The following is a 23,765-nucleotide window of genomic DNA, read 5'->3' as shown; positions in this document are numbered from 1 at the left end:
TGACCTCAGTAAGTGAACCATTTCGTTCACTTCTTTTAGCTAGCATATAGCATAAGCATACAGTCTATTACTTTTATCTAAACATAAACTATTATCTAACCCAAATATACCCTAAATATTTTTACTAGCTTTATTGCTTTTTAATGGATTTATAACTGATTTGACACGTACTAGTCAAGTTGAGCTGTTTGTGCCGTTTTCCCTTTGCACCTTGAAAGAGACGCCCTGTCATTCATGTTTACCTAGTCTTTATACGTTTCTGTTTTCTCTGACCACAGATAGATGAGCCCAATGCATTTGGAAACACGCCTCTCCACGTGGCCTGTTTCAATGGTCAGGACGCTGTTGTCAGTGAGCTGATTGATTATGGGGCCAATGTCAGCCAGGCCAACAACAAAGGCTTCACTCCGCTGCACTTTGCTGCTGCCTCCACACACGGAGCGCTCTGCCTGGAGTTTCTGGTCAACAATGGGGCCGATGTCAATGTACAGGTACAGAGAAATATAGTTACTGGCAAGACTGGAGCCCAGCTATTATTGTATATCGAGGGTAATGGTGATGTTTATTTTTACTTTTATGGAATAAAAAAATACAGACTTAAAGTTTAGACACATTAAGAGGTGTTTTAGGATCCTGTGGTAAACGAGTGCTGCTGCAATTGAACCTGAAGTTTCTGTATCGACAGTTCGAGTAGTTCAGCTCAGTTCAATTTCATTTTATTTATACAGCGCCAAATCACAATGACAGTCGCCTCAAGGCGCTTTATATTGTAAGGTAGACCCTACAATAATACGTACAGAGAAAAACCCAACAATCATATGACCCCCTATGAGCAAGCACTTTGGCGACAGTGGGAAGGAAAAACTCCCTTTTAACAGGAAGAAACCTCCGGCAGAACCAGGCTCAGGGAGGGGCGGGGCCATCTGCTGCAACTGGTTGGGGTGAGAGAAGGAAGACAGGATAAAGACATGCTGTGGACATGCTAGTTGGTACAACATGCTAAATGCTAAAGCTAAAAACTTTTTTAGTCAATATTTTGGGCTTTCTTCAAAATGATTTTAAAGTGTCGAAATAAATGAACAGTGGCTATTTGCCGATTAATTACATTTTGCAAAGTAAAGCAGAGACAGGAGAAATACCCTTCAGATTCTAGAATGTTGAATGAGAGGATTACAAAATGTAAAAATATTCTAGAAAATACTGAATGTGACCGAAAGAACACCGTCCCCAGAGTCGAGCACAGAAGTGGCAACATTACGCTTTGGGGGTGTTTTTCTGCTAAGGGTGCTCATTAAAAAACACGGAAGTCTGAAGTCCGTGTTTCATTCTAAACCTTTTTTTCTTCTCTATCCACGTTAGAGTCGGGATGGAAAGAGTCCTCTCCACATGACTGCGGTTCACGGACGGTTCACTCGCTCCCAGACCCTCATCCAGAACGGTGAGACTTCTTTATGCTTGTGTTTGTCTCGCGGTGTCTTAAAGCTGCCTTAACTCCACAGGGTCATTATTTTTTTCGCGTTTTGTTTCAGGCGGAGAGATCGACAGTGTGGACAAGGATGGCAACACTCCCCTTCACATTGCTGCTCGCTATGGCCACGAGCTCCTCATCAACACGCTTATCACCAGCGGAGCCGACTGCACCAGGTTTGTTTGTTTATTTGTTGACTTGTTGAGAATTTTATTGGTTACAATGACGTGTTATGCAGATAAAGAGATACCCGTGTCTTTCTCCAAAGGCGAGGAGTCCACGGGATGTTTCCTCTTCACCTGGCTGCCTTGAATGCGCACTCTGACTGCTGCCGGAAGCTGCTGTCGTCAGGTAGCTAACTGGGAAATGGTGCATGATGGATTTAGTTAAACTTAGCTTTGCCTTATTTTCTGCCCTGTAGTGCTACAGTTTCAAAGTTAGTCAAAGCTTGAAATAAAGTAAATGTTTGTAAATGCGAAAAGTTGAGAATGAGGCAATGTAGAAGCTCAAATTGATACCGTAAGTGTGTCTAATAATAATCTCGGACGAGTTTGACCTCAATGTCAGAGGTCATGTTTTCTGAACATTTTCTGAATGCAATAACACAAGAAGGAAGTCAGCTAGTATTCTGAAATTGATACCTGAGTGGTGACCTTGGTGATTGCCAGTATTTTCTAACATTAGTAACAAAATTTGCTGATTTAAAATTCAAAATTCTGATATATCGTCCTATGATGTTTCTCGTCTTATTGAGGCGTACAAAACATTATATTTGTCTGCCTGACCTGATACGATCAGCTGGCTGTTGTGTTTGTGGGACTTCAAACAGGTGTCGGCAACATGTGGCACATCCTCTGGTGGACAAACTATCCAACTTCAACACTCATAAGTTCCCTGAAGAAGGTTTCTCCCATCTCTTATTTATTAAAAAAATAAATACAGACATTGATAGATTGGCATATAGCTAACATCAGCTGATACATTGGTTGGTCTTTAGCCTGCACTACATGGTCCTTTTTTTCCTGGTGACACAGGAAGCATTCTTTATATGTACTCGTCAGCTACGTCACAGCGTGTCCACAGAGAACAGGAAGTCGAGTTCACAAGCACAGAGTGTAGCTGCTCAGCAAGCGCCTACAAAGCGGAGGAGGGTGAACTGGTTGTTTCTGAAAAAAAAATAATAACTAGCTAGCAACAGCTGATGAAAAATGCATGAACGGATGCTATTTTCATTAACAGCATTTTGAATCAATCAAACACAAACAGTGTTTTATGTGCTTTTGTCTAAAAAAGTGAAATTATTTGCTATTGTTTGTTGTTTCAAGGACGCTGAATCAGCATTTCTACGTATGTGCACGTTGCCCTCAGTGAGGGCAACTGAGGACTTCTGTTGTCTTCATTTCATCTAGGAGTGTAACTTCAGTGAGCGTTGAGTCCAGCTGTTGTTCTGCACAGGCACGTTCAGCTCCAGCCAAATTAAGGTCACAATGCTCCTGAAAAGACAAGGCCTCAGTCTCATTACTCATTTTCCCTCCGGACACAGTGCATCCCTGTGAATTCTCCTCTATCAGCAGTTATCTTGTTTACATCAGAAAGTTTCCGTGTTGCTTTGGCCTGTAAAATAATTTTCTTCTCATATCATCTGTTAAACTTTTTTTTTCTGAAAACAGACGAAGAAACTTTGCATTAAACAAAAGTTGGGAAAAGACCCGACTTCTTCGGGCTTCCAGTTAACTTGATGATTTAACAAGGCGCCAGCGCTTGTGTGTGGATGAAACTGGGCTCCTCACATGGCTCTGCTGAGCTGCTGTAGCGAACAACAAAGAAGTCATTTACATGTGTTTGTGTGTTGTGCAGCTGCAGTACTGGGTTTGGTCAGGAGTGCTGTGTTTGCTGCACCCACAGCTAAATCTTGGATTTCAAAATCCTTCATACCGTGGATCTCAAGAGTGATTTCCTGTCAGCTATGCAATTGTAGGTCTAACTCTGATAATCATGTGGATATAAAATCAAATTGTGAAAGAAAGCGTACACGTGTACGTGCAGCCTGTGCCAATCTGAGCCTGGACTCTGTAAGACAGCCAGTTACAAGTTTCAAATATTCTTTAAAGGCCTTTTTGTTCATTTCCACAATTTCTTTCAAATTATGACTTTGCATGGCTTGTTTTGTCTAAAGAATAACATTAAACTGAGCAGTTCGGAGGAGTCCACCGGTTTTAGAGAAAATGCCTTCTCGGAAATGCATCCAAAAATTTACTAGTAATTTCTCCTCCAGGAATAATAACTAGGTTACTCCAAAAAACGTAGTTGTGAGCAGTTTCATGGTGGACGCCATCTTTACTGGGTAACTTTGGTGTTTTCATGGTGCCGTGGTGACTTTAGCACGGGGTGGTGTGCCAAAAGAAATCCCAGTTCCTACATGAAACTACTAAGTAATCACAATGTTTTTTTTAAAAAAGAAATGACTGTTGAGTTTTGTTCAGTTTTTGTGGCGCTTACTTCATTCCATTATATTTAATGCAGAATATGTCTATAGATGAACAATCAGAGTAATCTGCTGGATTATTAGCAGACAAAAGGTGAATCCTATAAATGTAAACGAGCTTTACCTCTAAATAAATGTACGTTTCCTCTGATTAAAATGTCCCATGTAAACATTGCAGAACCATAATAATGGATTAATTTGATGATGACTTTATTTATCTGCGTATCTGTAAAAATCCTAATCATCCTACAGTGTCAAACGTCCATTTAATTCAAGCTGTGTTGCGTTGCGCCGTTTGCCTTGTTGCACTTTATCCTGTGAGGCTGTCTGAATGTGTCTCTGACCTGAAGATAAGATGTGTGGCTCTCTCTGTGTGTAACCTGTCCTTGTATTTTCCTCTATGTGCATGATCGTCTGTGTAACCCTCGTTTCCCCACCTGTCACACTAACCCCTGTCTCCCTCTCCACCTCCTTCTCTTCCTCTCTCTCTGTGATGGCTGCTGCTGTCTTGTCTGGCCCTCTTTCGTTTCCCTGCGCTGCTCCCATCAGGTCGGAGGTTTAGCATAATGTGTAACGACTCGGTCCTGTCTGCAGGCTTTCAGATAGACACTCCAGATACGCTGGGGAGGACCTGCCTCCACGCTGCTGCTGCCGGAGGGTGAGTCCATTACTTTCCAGATATGAGAATATAGTCAGTGCAGCAAAAGTCTGAGGAGAAATTGCCAGGTGGAACAAATATGATAAAATCTTCCAGAAATGGAAAATCATTTGTGTTCTGACATCAGCCAGGACATGATAACATTAGCTGCTCTGGTAACGGAGTAAAACCAGTGCCTGTGTTAGCCTCTGCATGATGGTCTAAATATGAGAACAAGTCATGGTGTTAATGGCATTAATTTGATTATGTTTTATTTATTGATTATGGTAAGACCTTACAACAATCACATGGCCCCCTATGGGCAGGAGCCTCTGCCAGAACCTGGCTCAGCAGTTCAGTGTTATGCTGCATGTTTTTCAGTAACCAAACATTTTCCTTTTGCCTAAGGATCATAAATCCTTCACCTGTAAGCGTCATTTTGAGTAATAACTGCCGTCTCTGTGTGTTTTTGTGCAGTAATGTGGATTGTGTCAAGTTGCTCCTGAGCAGTGGAGGAGACCACAACAGGAGAGATAAGTGTGGCAGGTACTTAATGTTGCTGTGTGGAGAACAGTTTTCTAAACTTTTTAAGAAACGTCAAAATAAAAAGGAAAGAAAAAAAGCAGATTGGTCTTCAAATTCTTGTGTATGGTATATTTTATTCTATTTTATTCTACTGTATATAGTATTTTATGTTATTCTATTCTGTACAGTTGTGTACTGTATTTATTCTTATTATATTCTAATTTTTGATACATAACTTTTGCACTGTCCACTTACTGCTGTGACAAAACAAATTGGGACTAATAAAGGTTATCTTATCTTATCTTATCTTATCTTTTTCCCTTTGATTGCATTTTGAATTAATCCGATTAATTAAATTAATTAATTTGAATTAGTCTTCATTTGAATTTCTCTCACTTCCCAGGACTCCACTTCACTATGCGGCTGCCAGCCGTCACTATCAGTGTCTGGAGACTCTGTTGGCATGTGGCACTGCCATAAATGCCACAGACCAGTGGGGGCGCTCCGCCCTGCACTATGCTGCTGCCTCAGATCTGGATAGAAGGTGAGCAAGCATTCAAAAACTTTACATAAAGCTGCAGCCACTTCTTTCTTTTTTCTTCTTACATGCTGAACTTGGTCAAGTTGTTGGCATTTTCAATCCAAAGTTATCTAATTATATTTATAGTCATATAATTTTTTTTTAATTTCGGTTTGATTTTGAGTTTAAGTCTAAAATGCTGTGTTGTAGACAGTTTTTTGGGGGACTATGTGACTCTCTTGTTGCTTCACTCTGTTTATTAGCTGGTCTGATCTTTATACTGAGCACACTGTGGCTTTTAAAACAGCAGAATGCTCCTTTGAGAGCCTGAGTTTGCAGCTGGATGTACTGCTAAAATAAAGCATTGACATCAAACCATCTTCACGACATCTGGTTTAAAAGTTAATTTAACATTTAAAGGAGAAGGCCAACTAGTTTAAAATGAGCACTTTGGCTAATACTGTCACGGTAACGCTGAAGAAATAAATGCACCAATACAAGCATTCAAAGACACTGCATGCATTTGTGTAGAAACAGTATACGTCTGGTTACTATATTACAATGATAAATACTAATGCTGATCAGTGTATAAGCAGCATTTCACTGTTGGGTTTCCACAAGGTGGAAGAAGTTATCAGAGCATCTCAGTAGATGTGTTGAGTCCTCCACGTTTACCTCAGTCACAAAAATGAGTGGAGACAGACTGGCGCCTGGCTGGGAGCTGAGCTGAGCTCTTCACACCCCCTCCTTGGTGCATCACAAATCTGGCTAGCTGTCCTATGTTACCACATAAAGAAACCCGCTGAGCCATACCTACTGTTTCCATGGTAACCAGAGGTGATGCTGTCACTGAGTCATGCATGGTCTGCAGGTTTACGTTCAGTATTAGTTCAGTTAGCGTGTTAGCAGTGGCAGGTGATGATGCACATAGTTAAATAGGCTGTTTTGTTTTTGTTTTGTTAATGCATGTTGTATGTATGTAGTATATTGATACTTAATGTCATCCTATCTCTACGCCCATCTGATTTTTACCCTGATCCTCTGTTTGTCTCCTCCCTCATAGACGTCGTGTTGCTCTGGAGCCAGAGAGTGAAGGCGTTCAGGCAGAAAGGGAGAAGGAGGCAGCACTGTGAGTGGGAACAAAATCTACTGAAATTTGACCAAAGCTATGCACAAATCTACAATACATGCCAAAAACTGAAAGGTAGAACCGCATCTGTTTAAATGAAATTGTAAACAACAAAAACGACATTTTTGAGACATCTCCAAAAAGAGATGAAATAGACTGAATACTTAGATAAAAAAAACTGATTCACTGAAGGTAATGAATAAATGATTAGCATATAGTAGTATAGAAAATTAATAAATTCTATTACTATGTAGCCAAATGTGATTAGCTTAAAGAAATAAATCTATCAAAATCTATCAAAGTAAATAGTAATGTTAAAAAATGGAACAGGAAATATAACAGGTGATTTTCACGGTTTTCTCAAAGTTTATTAATGAAAAAAAGAAACAAAAAAGGAAAAAAAAGAAAACAAAATTGGAAAAATAAAAAATTAAAGAACAAATGGCGATAAAAGACTATAATAAAACACAAAGTCTATAGCATACATGTGTGATGTGTAACTGACATTTAGCTCCAGTCAAGACTCACCACTATACATTTAAAACATTTAAAACGGTGTTATCTTGATGTCATAAGCGTGTGTGCTTTAAGCATGTTCTCTGTCGTTCGAGCTGCCTTCTGAAATGACATGTTTGTGTTGCAGATGTTTGGAGTTCCTGCTTCAGAGCGGTGCTACGGCCTCACTGAAAGACAAACAGGGTTACAACCCTGTCCACTACGCCGCAGCCTATGGACACAGGCACTGTCTAGAACTGGTCAGTTTACACAAACGTCTGACACATAGCACACCTTAGCCCCTTACCGCAGTGTGCCCCAACCAGGGCTATTAATGGGGAAAGAGTAGCATCAGCTAGGGATAGACCGGTGGACACCTCTGAGAGTCACTGAAAATTTGCTTTAAATTGTCCCCGCTCTCTGCCCCCCTTTCCTAGCTCTCTCAGTCAGTCAAATCTAATAAAAACCAAAGAGCCCCGAAACAAATCTGACATAGTATTAGCTAGCTGACAGTAACAGGTAAGCTAACAGCTAACTAAATGTAAGTTAGCTTGTTACAATTTGCCAACAAACTAATTGTCTTTGAAAAAGTAGCAGGCTAAAAACAACAAATCTACTGATTAGTTAATATAATTTGCTAAAATAATGTAACAGCTGAAGTATAAAGTATAAAAAGGTAATGGTCAGTAATGAAGTCATTTTGATTTAGGGTTGCCAACTCCCTGAGAAATAAATAAGGGACACCTCGTGGCCAGGGCCGGGCGACCCAGTTGTCTTCACCCTTCCCAGTGTGGTGAATTTTTTAGCTCTTTTTTTGTGTGTGAAATTATTTTTTTAACCATTTGACTTGAATTTGATTTAAGTAGATGCGTATTCTTTGTGATATCAACACATGGGAAACAAAAATCATTTAGCCATTTATTTTTAGCTTAAAATGACAACGTTAACACAATAAAACAGGTCTCTTTCTTAAACAGAAGCCTGTCATGCTTAACTTTTGAGAATGAAAGTAAATCTTTCTTTAAAAGAACTCTGTCCTGCTTAACTTAAAATTATATAAATTAATAGAAAACAATAGAAAGAAAAATATTCTTGTAACAGTGCACATTTAGTGCAATTGGCTTCAGTAGAGGCATTATTTCAGCTTTTGCTCCCGTTTGTAAACCCACTTGTTCCCATTATTACGCATCATAACTCATCATCATTATTCATCTATGTATTACTTTTATGTATTACTCATCTATTTGTTAATCATCTATCCTTGCAGTTGTTTATTACACAAAATAAATTATATTTTCACACTTCTGGCCACATAGCGCTGATATTCACTGCACATGCCCATATTAACCTTAACCAGAGGGTTTAAAAACAAACAAACCAGTGTTTACCATATCTGCTTCTGCCGTGGCCTGGTGGACAAAAATTGGTTAAGGGTTCCCCGAGCTTTCACGCCCCTCATGTTCTTCATGTGCCCACCATTAGAAGCATGCCTATGGAAAAAGTGCGCCGGCACACAGTGCAGTGCGCTTTATAGGTGTTATCGTGCACTTTTCCAGCCAGGTGTTTTCCTTTTCCCATTCCTTCCTGTACTTTTGCAGCCTTTTTTTTTCTTTCTCTGAGAGGAACAAACATTGCTGGTCTAATGCTGGGCTCATACTGTGCGATTTGTGGCCCATTTTGAGCCGATTTTTGAGTCGTGCGACCAATTTGGTGATCGGCCCGATTTTGGCCTTCATCGTGCATCGTGTAGTATACGAGAAGCGATTAACACCTCACGACCAGCTCCCGATCATCAATCGCTCGTGAGGGTGTCACCGCAGCCGCTCACACTGCTCACGCGCAAACACGTAAACGTCGGTGAAAAAGACGGAGCAGCACGGCTGTGCAGCGTGTGATCTGGACACAAGCGACGGAGGCACAACTTGTAGAACTTTGGAAAGCTCATCCGAGCCTTTTCGATGTGGCATCACCAAATTATCACGACCACAACAACCGTGAAAATAGTTGGATTTACATTGCTGCTCAATCACAGCTGCCTGATCATGTTTTTCATTAGCAATTTAGCAAAGATGATGGTGGTGCGTGTCTGTGTGAGTGAAAGACAGAGAGGGAGAGCGAGCGACAGATTTTCTGTTATAACCTTCATTTTATGGAGGCACAGTGTGAGCACTCAGGTCGCATCAGAGCATCGGGCGGTATAGTGTGAGACCCTGCATCGTGACCTACGAACTTATAACCCATGCGAGCCAATCGTGCAGTTTGAAAATCGCACAGTGTTTGCCCAGCTTCAGGTGTACTGTCGTCTGACTTGCACCGCAGTGTCGGCGTTTGTTTCCCTGTTGGCCATGCTTTTTGTTGTGGTCATCTGTTGTCTTCCGGTATTTTCTCCGCAAGCGACCTTTCCTCAACCAATGAGATGAGCGGTAATCTGAATCGTCATACTTGAATTGTCATAAGTGTGCTGTCAGCTCATTGGTCACAAAGCAGGAGCGGGGCTGGGAATTATGTTTTCAAACAAAGCGTTAATTAGATTAAAACTTATAGAATACTTTTGATTCTCACTGTATTACGGGACAAAGTGCGTCCCTTTTCAGCTCAATACGGGACGTGTACTTTTGTTTCTAAATACGGGACGATTCCGTTTTTTAAGGGACGGTTGGCAACCCTATTTTGATTGGACCCTATTTCTGAACCCTGACTGAATCAAACTGCCTTCACTCTGCACAAACAGGATGTCTCCAGACTAAAGTCCTCACACAGATGTACACACTCCTGTCACATGTTGTTGAAGCCTTACTGAGGAAATGCTTGTACTGTTGGGGAGTGTCTGGAGGGAGTTCTTTCTCTGCTGGCCTCTCATGGCCTATTACTTTTTCACCACATGCCAGAAATCCGGGTGTTTTAAGTTAGAGCATCAAGTCTTTTATGTAACAAACAAACAAACAAAAAAGAGCTCTGAGTAAATCCCTGAAAAACAGAGCTACTTAAATTTGATAAAGCACATGAACAGACTGTGACTGTGTTCACGTTGGTTTTGTTTTGACCTCCAGCTGCTGGACAGAGATGGCGGTCACCAAGACGACTCTGAATCTCCACATGCCAGGAGCCCGCTGCACCTCGCTGTCAGTATTAAACGGATAAAAGGATTTGTAGTAGGTTATCCTATTTTTTTTTTTTAATTTACATTTTTAAACAGTAATTTCTCTCTTCAGGCGTACCATGGCCATGCTCAGGCCCTGGAGGTGCTGCTGCAGGGGGAGAGAGAGGTAGACCAGGGGGACGAGATGGGGAGGACAGCTCTGGCGCTGGCTGCTCTCCGTGGTCACTCTGACTGCGTTCACACCCTCCTCAGCCAGGGAGCATCGCCACGCACTACTGATAAGCAGTATGGACGCACCCCGGTGCACCTTGCAGGTGAGCTTAGAGACATGGAAGCATGCAATTTGGCAATTTGTAGAAAAACAGGAAACAGAAATAAAATAGCTGGTCTGGGAGACTGAATTTTCAAAACAAGAGCATGGATGTTGTTATTTTGTTCCAAAATAAATCAAAAATATAATTTCTATATGTGAAAAATTGTAGTGGAATCAGCATATGGTCGGTGTATATAACACTTTAATCCCTCTGCCAAAGCTTTTTTAAACACTGGTTGATGTGGACTGTGAAACTACAGCTGATTACCAAACCCTGGGATGGTTGTTTATTTAGATGGAAATCCAAGTATAAGATGTGTTATTTATGTGGAAAATCTTTACACTAAACATCAGCATTGGGTCTCTTATGTCTGAAATTGCTTTGGCCTCTTCCTCCAGCCTTAACTCATTACTTCAGAATCATAGGAAACACTTGTTTTTTGTGCACCTCTGGGCAGGATTCTTTAGTGTATCAAAGGTCGTCTTAGTTATTCTGTCCTCTTATTCCAGCAATGTGAGCATCATTTGAACATACTTGAGATGCCTAACCTTTGGACTGAATGTAGCTCTCTGTAGCTTCAGATATCTGCAGTCTTAGAATGGAAGAGTCCTTATTGTTCATTTGAAGCACATGTATGTGCCGCTCACGAGCCTGGGTTGCCTATAACTACACTTCAGATGAACTAAATTTAGAGTTTGTTCCCCATGTGGCTGAAAAAACAGGTGGTTAAATACTTTTTTTCTACTGTGGTGACAGAAGTCATCACAACCTTTGTGCCGCAGAGCTGATTTGTACGTTTGTGACACCTTTTGTTTCGTTCTCTTTGCAGTGATGAATGGTCATACTACGTGTGTGCGCCTCCTGCTGGATGAATCGGATAATTCAGACCTCGTGGATGTTGCTGACTCTCAGGGACAGTGAGTGACCCTCGCTCCCGCCCCCACACATCCTGTTTGCTTCGTGCGATTTGTCCCTTTCCGTTTTCCCTCTTAAATATGTCGTCCTCGTCTGCAGGACTCCTCTGATGCTCGCGGTGGCCGGAGGTCACGTCGACGCCGTGTCGCTGCTGCTGGAAAGGGAAGCCAATGTCAATGTGGCCGATAACCACGGCCTCACAGCGCTGCACCTTGGGGTGAGCGCGGAACTTGTGTTTGTGTGGATTTAGTGCAGTCTTTATTTATAATTTCTTTCATTTGTGACAAGAAAGAAGCAATAAGTTTTATATTAGAACCTATTAGACTGATGACTCCCATTAACATTTTTAGGAGGGACCTTCTTGGAAATGTGCTTTATTCATTAGAAGACTTGTAAAAAGAGACAAACAGGAAATGTTCTTTCAGATTTGTATTATAGATTCTTATATAGCTTCTGCTCTGTTGTCCCAGCTGCTGTGTGGTCAGGAGGAGTGCATCCAGTGTCTGCTGGAGCAGGAGGCTTCGGTTTTGCTTGGCGACTCGCGCGGTCGTACAGCCATCCACTTGGCCGCTGCCCGAGGCCACGCTTCCTGGCTGAGCGAGCTGTTGAGCATCGCCTGCTCTGAGGCGCCATCCTTGCCCCCGCTGAGAGACCACAGCGGGTACACACCGCTGCACTGGGCCTGTTATTATGGTTCGTGGAACCTGCAGACACGTTTTTAAATTTAAAAAAAAAAAGTAAATTCAGTTCAATCCTTTGTGAGCAGCACTTGGTGATAGTGGGGAGGAAGAACTCCCATTTAACAGGAAGAGACCTCCAGTTAGGAAACTTTTCCCTAAAGTGTGTGTTTGTGTGTAGGTCATGAAGGGTGTGTGGAGGTCCTGCTAGAACAGAAAGGCTGCCGCTGTATTGATGGGAACCCCTTTACCCCTCTGCACTGCGCTGTGTAAGTCACACTGATATCCCGGAGTCGTCTTTTTTGCTACTGGAATAGTGTTTTTCCTTCTTTTCAGAGGCCGATTTCAGTCGCTGAACTCCTGTTTGTGTTTTGTCTTTCAGAACCAATGATCACGAGCCATGTGCATCGCTGTTGCTGGAGGCGATGGGTTCAGACATCGCTGGCTGCTGCGATGCTAAGAGCAGGTAAGAAGCGAGTGTGGACATGTCGCCAGCGCAGCTCCCCCCACGCTGCCGAGCACCATTTGTTCTCATTCCATCCTCTCTCTTCCAGGACTCCTCTTCATGCTGCAGCATTTGCCGGTCATGTCGATTGTGTCCAGTTGCTCCTTTCCCACGATGCACCTGTGGATGTCGCAGAACAGTCGGGTCGCACTGCGCTGATGATGGCGGCTCAGAGGGGCAGGGTCGGGGCTCTTGGTACGGAGTTGTTTTACATGTGCTTATGTTCATAAAATGAGCAGTGATTTTGTTTTTTATGCATCCTCTGTATTCTGTCTCGTACAGAGGTGCTGTTGACCAGCGCCAGTGCCAACCTCAGTCTGACTGACAAGGACGGCAACACCGCCCTGCACCTGGCTTGCAGTAATGTACGTGTCTACAAGGGGGCACCACGCTCCAGCATTAGTGTTTGGCCCAGTTTTGTGGGACCTTTGTTTACCTGTTTTACTGAAAGGAAGGCTCACAGATGAGACCTCAGTGCTGTTTACTTATGCAGAACTCTGGAGAACTTTTTAACTTGAGTCCTTCTTCTTCCAGGGGAAGGAAGACTGTGTGTTGCTGATCCTCGAGAAGCTGTCTGACACTGTGCTCATTAATGCCACGAATGCAGCGCTGCAAACGTGAGTGTGAAAATACTTTGATACTTTGTAGATGTAGTACAAGAGTACTTGTGTAACCATGAGTTACATTATGTGTAACTTTCTGTCAGTCCTCTGCACCTGGCGGCTCGTAGCGGTCTGAAGCAGGTGGTCCAGGAGCTGCTGTCCAGAGGAGCCAACGTTCAGACGGTGGATGAGAACGGTACGGTAAACTCAGTACTTATCAGGGCCTGACTGCACACCTGCATGAATGTCTTCCTTCTCTCAGCATGGACTCAGCTTGTCTACTGAAAAGCTTTAATGCTGTTTTCCACGTTTGCTGCAGACAAAACAGTTTTAAAAAGGGTTACCACTCGTTGTAGAGTTAGGTGAGTTTTATAGAGTGCAGGAAGGGTTTTCAAGTGAACTTGAGGTTTGTTACATAGCAACAGACAGACAGAGATGAGTATAGAAAGCAGGCCTGTTACTGTTCGAGGTCGGCACAATAACTAGTCCACCCATATCTAGGAAAACGTAATGATCAAAGTAAATCTTCGATGGAGTGACATTTTTTTGGCTTTTATTTGATGGCAGGAAATGAAAGAAGAGCATGAATTGACATAAGATTTAGAAATTGATACTACAGGTGTATCTACTAAAAATCATAGACAAGTTCAAATCTGAGCTCTACGGGAAGGTCAGAGGCCAAGTTTTCTGAAAATCATGTGAATGCCATACATAGGACTGTGATACCACAGGTGTTTGATAGCAGGAGACTGGGGGCCAGTAGTTTTTATATGAAGCTGTGGAAACCCGGATTAAAGCTGTTCATGTGTTTTTGTGAGCTTTCTTTGTTTTGCTGGATATAGATCAATTTAAACCTGAAAAGTCCATAATTGATTAGCTTAGATCAGCAATACTGGATGAAGTACTTTTGTATATATTCAGTTACTGGAGTTTTAGATTAAGTTGTAACCCCATTTCTTTTCACTACTATGGGCTAAGGATTTGTTTTATCAAGGGTAATTGTAAGAACAAAAACAGTTAAGCTATAAAAACAAAAGATTCATTTTCACTGAATATAATAATACATGCTGTTCGTAGAGCTACACGTGGACAGCTTTTAGCTAATGTCAATGAAAAAACAGTGTCTCCATACCCTGAATGAATAAAATTGTATTTATATTAGGGCTGTGCGATATGACCAAAATCTCAAAACCAAAAAATGTTTAAAAACTCTTTAATATCAGAGAGAAACCCTGACAATCAGCTGACCCCCTATAAACAAGCACTTTGCCACAGTGGGAAGGAAGAACACTCTTTTAACAGGAAGAAACCTGTGGGAAAACAAGGCTCGGAAAGTTGTAATGAAACTTAAACTTTAAAATATAAAAACACTGAATACAAACCTCCTGTACAGTTCCTTCTGCTCATCCCCAACCAATCACAGCAGGTGGGTGCCTTCTCTGCCAGAGGTTACTTCCTGTTAAAAGGGAGTTTTTCCTCTCCACTGTTGCCAAGTGCTTGTTCATAAGGTTTTGTCTAATTATTGGGTTTTTCTTTCTGTCATGGTGGAGTCTTTATCTCACAATATAAAATGCCTTGAGGTGACTGTTGTGACTTGGTGCTGTATAAATACAATGGAAATGAAAAACCAACATATTTTTCTGCAAGTAAACACATCATTTTTTGATATAAAGTCATATTTTTAATATGGGAGTCTGTTTTGCAGCTAGATGAGATGAGGTCCCCAGTTTCTATTTTATTTTGTGACTATACTGCGCTTTGTTTATCTATTGTCCACTTTGGTGTCGGGCTGCTGTTGTTGTCGCTGTCCCCTTCTGTCTGCTCACACTGTCAACTGGCTGAACTCTAACGGGATGCTGCTCCGATGCTGCTTTGCCTTCCTCCGCTTCCTCCTTGTCCACGTCTCGCTCTGTTCCTCCTTTTTGTCCGTTTTTGTCGCCCTCCCTCCCTCTGTCTCCGTTCTTTCTCTCTGTCGCTCTACCTCAGGTCTGACGCCTGCTCTGGCTTGTGCTCCTAGTAGAGAGGTGGCTGACTGTTTGGCTCTCATTCTGGCTACCATGATGCCTTTCTGCTCACCTTGCAGCTCTGGAGCTCCCTCCCCAGGGTCCTTGTTGAGGCATATACCCCACCAGGGGGGTAAAGGCCTATCCACTGGCCCTCGGGCGTCACGCAGCCCCAGGAACCCCTCGGGACCATCCAGCGAGGGAACCACAGAGAACGACTCAGAGGATTCCGAAACTTTCTGACCCCTCTGAACCGACTCTCTAGCTTCCTACCTCCAAGAGTGCACGTGAACGTCTTACCTCTCTCCTCGGTGAGGAATGATGCAGTGTTTGAGTGCACAACTGAGGGAGAAGGATAGAGACTTGGTCATTCATAGAGCCCATAAAAGTTCAATATTAAATAAATAACTTGTGGACAATAACTAATCGTAAGATGAGTTGGAATATTTTCTAATAGATGGTTAAATAATATTCATATTTCTCATGTCTTCTGTTTGTTTAATATTGAACCTTTGGTGCTCCACATGCAGTGTTTATATCTTCTGTTCCTCATGTTGGGAACATGAACACGAACTGAATCGCTCTGCTTTGATGCCAGGCTGGAGACCCTGCAGCTTCTTTTTTTTTTTTTTAATGCTCTTTTTTTAAAAGAAAAACCAAGATAGGAGCAGCTGCACTGCCCAGGGCTGACTGACTGGAGCCCAACGAGTCGCTCCGTGAACAAGAACTTGATCTGGACCAGTTTGGGTCTGCATGCTTGTGTTAATTTACACCACGGTTCATTCTTTCTACTCACGGGTGCTTAAATCCAAACGACCTCGGTACTTAGTCTCTGCACGGCACAGCAGCTCGCTGCGGAGACTCGTGTTGTCTTTTTAAAAGAAGCCATTTTTAACTGTTTGTACAAAACGAAGGAGACTATTAAGAAATCAGAGTGTAATTTTAAACTTTTTATGATTTTAGGCTTGTTGTACCAAATATTTGACTTCCACGAGTAAATAATGAACATGTGGCAAAAGGTCACATAAACAGGTACATAGAGCTTGTTTTTAACTGTTTAACAGCTGAAGCACAAATTTGTAGGTTTTTGTTTGGTTTGGATGACATTTGGATAGAATGTGAATTCTGTGGCCTCTCCGAGAGACGTTCCTAGTTCAACTGTAGACCAGAATAGAGGATACGAAACACTAGGTACATCTCAATGACCTTAACATCGAGAAATCCAGATGGCACAGCCCTGACAAAAGATTCCTCAAGCCTGATTTAGAGTTCTGTGGTAAATCACGGTAGAGCTTACCATGTGTAACCCACATAAGTGGCCGTCAGCATTTATGCTTGTGCTGGTTTATTACATGTTAATTACCAAGTGGGTATGTCCACTGATGTTTCCAGCTGATGGAAACATCCTGGGTAAACATATTTGTCCCTGAAGTTTTTCCACTTCTTTCCACATTCCCTCACGTCAATAAATAAATAAATATCCCAAGTTTGTTTCAGTTCCACAGTCACATGTGTTTCAGCATAAATTTAAATGCTAATGCAAACACTCAGGCACAAAGCTGTGTTCAGAAGAGCTGAACAGTAATAATGACATTCTGTTAATGTTAAAAAAGTTAACGTTAGCCTCAAGAGGACATGGATACATGCTACGTTAGCATAATCCTGACAAATCTTTTGCTATGTTAGCCATTCTAGACGTTTCATGTTGAAGGATGCATTTATATCTGATTTAATTTTATATTAATCAAAGCGTGGTACATTTTATGGTAGTATAGTAGCTACACAGATAAGTCAAAATCCTAGTTCAATTAAAAAAAAGGATTGCATTAGCAGTGCTGTTAGCCTAAAGAAAATAGCTGCTACATTAGCACAAAGTGTTTTTACTATATTAGATCAAAGCTAGTGGTATCTTATGCTATTGTTCAGGACACTTTTCAAAACATTCAGTATTGTCATTATGTGGTGTAAAGTCAAGAACTAATGTATCACAGGTGGAGTTGTAGATATCAACCATGGGGGTTAGCATTGCTACTATGCTAAAACCAGCCTGGGGCTTCTTCCAGTTTAAAACCAGACTGAAGAGATAAAGACGCTTGTGTCCACCACTTGAATGAGTTCCTGTGGCCATGAAACAAAGGCTGTTCTCTTGATTCTTTGAAGCACCATCTGTACTTTTAATGGAGTGATGTGATAAGGTAATGGGGATGTACCTAGTGATGATTATAAGGTCTGTGGAGATCAGATTGAAAGATGAGATTATGACTAAGATTTATGCATTTTGTCCTCTGGCCTTGAATGGCCATCTGCACTGTTTTCACTCGATTTGCATCCCTACCTGTTGTGTTGTGCATGCTTGCACACTTCCAGGCAAAGCTTCTTTTTTTGTACTTTAATGTTTAATCGTAAATGCCCAGATTCTCAACAAAGACCAAATTTCTGAGGCAATGAAAAGCTCTGTTTAGCTCTGTTGTGCTATATATGATCCATTACACGATGATGGTAAAACAATGCCAGCACTTAAATGTAAATTAACACAGGGCTTTGACCACTTTCCTCACATTCCTCCCCACTGTTTGTCGCTCTGCCAGCTATGTGCCATTGTTTCGAATGTGTCCAGTGCCTTGATGAGTCTTTTTTTCTTTTATGACATATCCTTTGCTAGTAGTTGGAAAGGATGAGTTCACTATTATTGCAAAATAGGAAAAGTGTTGGTGGTACCGAGTGGTGCAGATTTTAGCCATGCTTTGAGAGATTTACCTCAGACCTCTACCAGCAGCAAGGTGGAGGACGTTTTATTGTTTGTGTAGGTTTTTCGCCTTTTGTACACACCAGACACTTTTAAAAGTGAGAAGAAAGTTCCAAACCAGCCATCAGTTATGAGGAGCTGCTAAATGGATTTGAAGGTCAAACTTGTAAAACCAGACTTGATGTGCTGCTGTGGTCATATGATGTGACTGAAAGCACAGTTACTGAATGGACCTATAAATATAAATCTTACTGCAAGAAGAAAGAAGGAATACTTGATTCAACGTTTAAGTTGGGAAATGACTGAAACTGTGAAAACAGCGAGCTCTTTCTCCTCTCTGTGGAGGTGCAAATCTTAAAACCTGGACAAACAAAAACTAGGCGTGGCTGAGCACCACCAGGTACCAACAGTTTTTTTTGAAATTGTGTGAAATGATTCTTTAATGCGTTGCGCTAAATATGAGTTGCTATGTTGTATTGAATGACAGTGTTTGACACAGTTTTGGTTGTTTTGTCTCCTTAAACCTCTGAGGTCTAAGTCATCATTTGTTTTTGAGTTTTTGGAAAAAATGTGAATTGTTTTTTGTGTTGTCAGTTGAACTAATTTTTTCTTTGGCCCCTGATTGCCAAGATTTTGGAGAACAAAGTAATAAAAAGGAAAAAAGTTAAAGGCTGGAGATTTAATCCCCCTAATTTTATTGTCAACAAATCCACTGCTCCATAAATCCTTTTGTTCCTCATGAAAAGTTCAATGATTTCCACTGAAATGTCAGGGAATTTTCCAAAAGAACTAAAAGTCTCTTTGGCTCTGGTTACCTGTGTGACTGTCAGTTTCCTTTTGTTTATAATATTTATCTCACCAACTGATTCCCATTGATGTGGATGACCATTAGACAGCAACAGCAATAAATTAAGGAGGTTTTACAGTCAGACCTCATACTCTCCTGCTAGATGATTAACTCGTAATACTCACCCAGTTGTATACTTTGGAAGGCTTTGATTTCCAAAGTATTCCGAGTGGAAGGTGTTTGTCTTCTGTTATTGTTACACGAGTGAGTCTTACTACAGCAAGATCGATTTCAACAACAGTCGAGGCCTGCGGCTCAGAGCAAGGACTTAGTTATCAGTCATTTGTTGACAATAAGAAGAAAAGATATCTCCAGCCGTGTGTGTGTGTGTGTGTGTGTGCGTGTGTGTGTGTGTGTGTGTGTGTGTGTGTACTAGCTTAGGTACTGATATGAAATCCACCTGCTTTTTTGTACATTATGTACTGTAAGGAAAAGCTTTGTATGAAAAAAAATTCTCCATCCCAGATGGTTTTGTTTGACTTTGGATTTAAAACGTAATGAGTTGTGAATCCTGTTAGCTGCCAGATAAGCACACATATTGTTAGCAAGCACAGTCTTTACTGCCTCCGCTGTCCCTGAGAGACAGAGCCTGTCCGCCAGTATTCAACCAGAAAATGAGCTTCAGCAGGCCTGACAATCGTGATGTGATTTTCATAGCAGTTCCTGATGCAGTACGGCATGCTGAGGGCTGTTTGTCACCTCCACTTTGTTTTATATTAACTGTACAACAATAAAAATCTGTTTGGAGTTAAAAACATGCCAATTCTTTTCTTTTTCCATCAATCTGTGCAGAGACTCATTGCACCAGAGATGTCAGACTCATCTTACATTGTGGGCCACATACAGCCTGTTTTGATCTGTGGGCCAGACCAGTGAAAACCCAGTTTCTGTCAGTGTAAAGAAACCTAACTACTCATGTAGGTGTTGCGCTCTGAAACTAGTTATAAAGCTTACATTTTTCTGAATTGTTGGGAAAATCTTTAAAGACTACTCTTATTTAATAGTGTTTTGTTTTTGGACACATTTCTAGTTAATTTTTGTAGTTTACTGGCTCCAGGAGGTCAGAGTTCAGATGTGTGATGTCATCAGTAAGCGCAGAAAAAGAACAGTGGCTGTGTCCCAATTCAAGGTCTGCACGCTTGAAGTACGCGCACTATAAGTACGAGAAGTGAGGAAGTGAGAGGCTTGTGAAATGGGACGGTCTAGCCTTCGTTGCGCTGTTCAGGTTGCCTAGCAACCATGATACTAACCACGAGAAACGTTACATACAACTTTGTTTGTCAGAAATGAAGGAGAAAAATGTTTTGTTGGTCATTCATTTTTGTCATGACATCACTTTGATTAGTTGAGTATCTGAGGCTGAGACCACAGGACTGTAAAACATGATTGTTGGGCTTCATTTCTGTACCGAACAGTTATTTCAAGAGTTAGTAAATAACAATTAGCTAATGTTGTTCATGAGACTAAAATCATCTGACTGTGGTAATGTAAATATAATATGGCCAATATTATAGTTATTGTCAGATTATTATGATATATATATATATATATATATATATATATATATATATATATATATATATATATTATGCTTTACAACTAAGTTAACGCTGAAAGTACAAACATCACTAATGTCACACAACTTTGCCACATGTGGCCAATAGCAATGTTTTAATGTTCTTCGTTATTAAACATTCGCACATAAATAAGTGACGTCATATTCAGTACTTACTATTGACAGTTCACTCTTCGGCCGCTCCCTTCTGCCGTATTTTGCAGCAAAATTATCCACACCCACCGCCGCGCTATGAATTGTGGGATATATGGGACCACGAAGTGTGCACCGGACCACGCTTGATATTTGGGGAAATCGACGGTGCATTTGGAGTATGCATTTGAAGTACACTTCGAATTGGGACAGCCGTCGTCGCGTGGCGGTGACGTAATCACACTTAAAATGCATACTTCAAGCGTGCAGACAGTGGCCCTTTCTCAATTCTCAAGTACACGAGTACGTACTCGCGTTCTCGGCGGGTACGTACTCGCCGAGAACGCACGGGAGTACGGACTCGCCGAGAATGCGAGCACGGACTCGCGATTTGTACAATTGGAACACCAGCGTACTTGATGATGTCACAGGTCCGGAGTTTTTACTGCCGTCCTTAATTTAACTGTGAGTAATATGTTATGAAGCTTAACTTTAATCACAGCCAAACCGGTTTACTCAGGAACAAATAGAAAGCCGAAATAAGCCAAACATTAACATTTAGAAGTGATCTAAGTGACTTATATATCATGTTTAACCTCAGTAGTGAAATCTCTATTAATTATTATTTTTATTTTAGTGGACACTCAATACAATAGACAACTACTGGGGTTTGGGGTTTGTTTAACCTGAGTAGCGAAAAGACCGCGGGGGGGTTGAAAACGATCTGCCGGGAGTCGGCTGTTCTCGCCGGCTGTAATAATCCTCGACCTCGCTGTCTGCTATGGAGCTGGCGGGTCACAGACATCTCCGAAAACGTCGGACCTCGTTTGGAAATATATGATATCTTGATAAACTGAGCAGATATTCGAAGTTTACACAGCTCCATTCTCGCTTGAAAAGAACTTAAAAGTTTATTTTGTGACCCAGAAAGAGTAATATTTAAAAGTTTTTAGACCCGCTCGTCCGCCATTGCCGCGTTTGAGTTTTGGACGAAATGCATTCTGGGATATTTAGCTGTACCAAGTCCACACAAGTCACCACCGATGCATGCTCGATAAAATGGGCGGAGCGAGAACACATCCGGGACTTTTTCGCGTTCTCGGCTTGATGCGTACTTTGAATTGGAACAGTACTTGGTCTCCGACTGATGACGTATCACGAGTACACGAGAACGCAAGTACGCACAAGTACGCATATTGAGAAAGGCCCCCTGAATTGGGACACAGCTAGTGTCTGAGACGTGAGGAAGCGATGTTTTGCTGATGATATGCTATGCTGCCTGTAAACTCCAAACCTGAACTGAGGAGAATAAAGTTGCAAGAAAAAGGAGTCATGTCTCTCTGAGGGTGCAACATAATCTTGGTGTTTCCGCCCGGTTTGGAGTTGATACCGCAAACACCGCTACAGGTGACTAGCCTCGCTCACTACCCCCCACCTGAACTCGTACGGCAGTGCCATCGCTTTGAGAAAAGGCAGTGACGGTAAAAGTTTTTCGTCATGTCTAAAGTACAGCAGATGTCTCCTGATTGGGAGCAACTTCTTGAGGAGATAGAGGAAAAGTTACTTATACTGCTAGCACCGGATTTGAATGAGATTTGTGCTGCCCTCAGTTTAGCCGTGGATGAAAGTAAAAAAGACTTACCTCGTAAACTGAGGCGGCGTATTCTCCAGTACTTAGAGGGAGAGGATGTTACTGCACGAGAAGATGAAGGAATGTCTCTGTTGTTGGAATTAGATGACAAAATTAATGAAGTGAATCAAAAGAGATGCGAAAGTAATGCCCCGTTGTCTCAACAAGTGGTACAAGAGCACCACCCTGTGGCTGAAAATGTGATAGCACCCAGTAATTCAGACGAGCAGAGAGAAAGTGTTTCTCATCTGAATGCTACACGAGTCACCCCTATCGCCACTCAAAGTGTCCCTTTTGTACACCCACTGTACCGACGGGATCTGAAAATAATGGGACAAATTGGAGAACCAAACCAAAAGGATAAATTAACATATACTAGCTTGGAAAGACAAATCCAGAGGGCATTGAAGAGGGGATATGATGAAGGAGACATTGTTGAAGCCATCATTCAAGCTATAACCCCAGGAACAAAACTGAAAAGCTATCTTGAGAGTAGAGTAGATTTGACTTTGCAAGCTCTCAGGCAAATATTATGGACTCATTACATTGAGAAAGATGCCACAGAGTTGTATCACTCGCTCACACGTGCTGTACAGGAGCCAAAAGAAACTCCAATCCAGTTTTTGGTGTGAGCCATGGATTTGAGACAACAACTTGTTCTTGCTTCAGAGAGAGTTCAGTCTGGTTTAAAGTACAGTTCGGAGCTCATCCAAAATCAGTTTCTCCAGACAGTACTCACTGGCCTCCATGATGACACCATCCGAGCTGATGTGAAGCTATACCTGCAAAATCCTAAAATCACAGATGAGGTTCTTCTGGAAAAAATGACTGCGGCATACAGTCTGGAAATGGAAAGAAAGAATAACCTGTCAGCTGCATCAAGAGCAAAGATGATCAAAGTTGCAGCAGTAAGTGGGGAAGAACAAGAGGTGGAGAAAGAAAGCAGTATGCACACATCAGACAGTAAGAACAAGCAAGGTGGAGCGGTCAAACGAGACACATTAACGGATAAAGTTGATCAAGGCAACAAGGCTATATGTGAGGCTCTGCAGAACCTCACCACTCACATTGCCAGCCTCCAGCAGACCGTTAAGCCTCAGCACATGAGAATGGCCGAACCACCTGACCGGAAATACCAATCACAGCCTAGGAGCACAAACGTTAGACAGTGCCAGCAGTGTCAATACAGGAAACAAATGTGACCACTGTTACAAATGTGGCAGTACGGAACACTGGGCAGTAGGTTGTCGTAGGAAAAAGTGCTCAGCTAATTCAAGTAAGATCGAAATCATACTTAACCCTGAAGGGGAGAAGCACCAAACCGACCCATTCAGCCTCAAAGCACCCCTCACTGGTAAACAACAACAAATGGCGAAGCTGGTAGGCAAAAGATGCCAGGTCCGTGGCTTCTTAGGAGGTCTGGACACCACAATATTGTGGGACACCGGCTCACAAGTAT

General features: G+C 41.8%; 1 protein-coding gene across 2 annotated transcripts in view; it reads left to right on the top strand.

Annotated features, from left to right (window-relative positions):
- ankrd44 (ankyrin repeat domain 44) overlaps nt 1–19,723 on the top strand; it is a 36,148-nt gene extending 16,425 nt beyond the window's left edge. Inside the window, exons 8-28 of one of the 2 annotated variants that reach the window (XM_006805815.3) lie at nt 279–491; nt 1,360–1,438; nt 1,530–1,644; nt 1,737–1,819; nt 4,548–4,611; nt 5,068–5,136; nt 5,519–5,659; nt 6,699–6,764; nt 7,408–7,519; nt 10,310–10,381; nt 10,472–10,673; nt 11,503–11,590; nt 11,688–11,805; nt 12,059–12,281; nt 12,447–12,534; nt 12,648–12,731; nt 12,820–12,965; nt 13,053–13,135; nt 13,305–13,387; nt 13,477–13,568; nt 15,359–19,723. In XM_006805815.3, coding sequence (XP_006805878.1) covers nt 279–491; nt 1,360–1,438; nt 1,530–1,644; nt 1,737–1,819; nt 4,548–4,611; nt 5,068–5,136; nt 5,519–5,659; nt 6,699–6,764; nt 7,408–7,519; nt 10,310–10,381; nt 10,472–10,673; nt 11,503–11,590; nt 11,688–11,805; nt 12,059–12,281; nt 12,447–12,534; nt 12,648–12,731; nt 12,820–12,965; nt 13,053–13,135; nt 13,305–13,387; nt 13,477–13,568; nt 15,359–15,618 — 2,481 coding nt within the window. In that variant the 3' untranslated portion in view covers nt 15,619–19,723. Of the gene's footprint in view, nt 1–278; nt 492–1,359; nt 1,439–1,529; nt 1,645–1,736; nt 1,820–4,502; nt 4,612–5,067; nt 5,137–5,518; nt 5,660–6,698; nt 6,765–7,407; nt 7,520–10,309; nt 10,382–10,471; nt 10,674–11,502; nt 11,591–11,687; nt 11,806–12,058; nt 12,282–12,446; nt 12,535–12,647; nt 12,732–12,819; nt 12,966–13,052; nt 13,136–13,304; nt 13,388–13,476; nt 13,569–15,358 lie in introns of both variants that reach the window. The other variant, XM_006805814.3, reaches the window with a different exon arrangement.
- Nucleotides 19,724–23,765: the final 4,042 nt, after the last annotated feature.

Source organism: Neolamprologus brichardi, chromosome 16 (genome assembly GCF_056152115.1).
Source record: "Neolamprologus brichardi isolate AB-2024 chromosome 16, ASM5615211v1, whole genome shotgun sequence".
Lineage (NCBI taxonomy): Eukaryota > Metazoa > Chordata > Actinopteri > Cichliformes > Cichlidae > Neolamprologus > Neolamprologus brichardi.
Note: the sequence above shows the minus strand (reverse complement) of the source record. Positions and strands in the feature narration are given on the sequence as shown.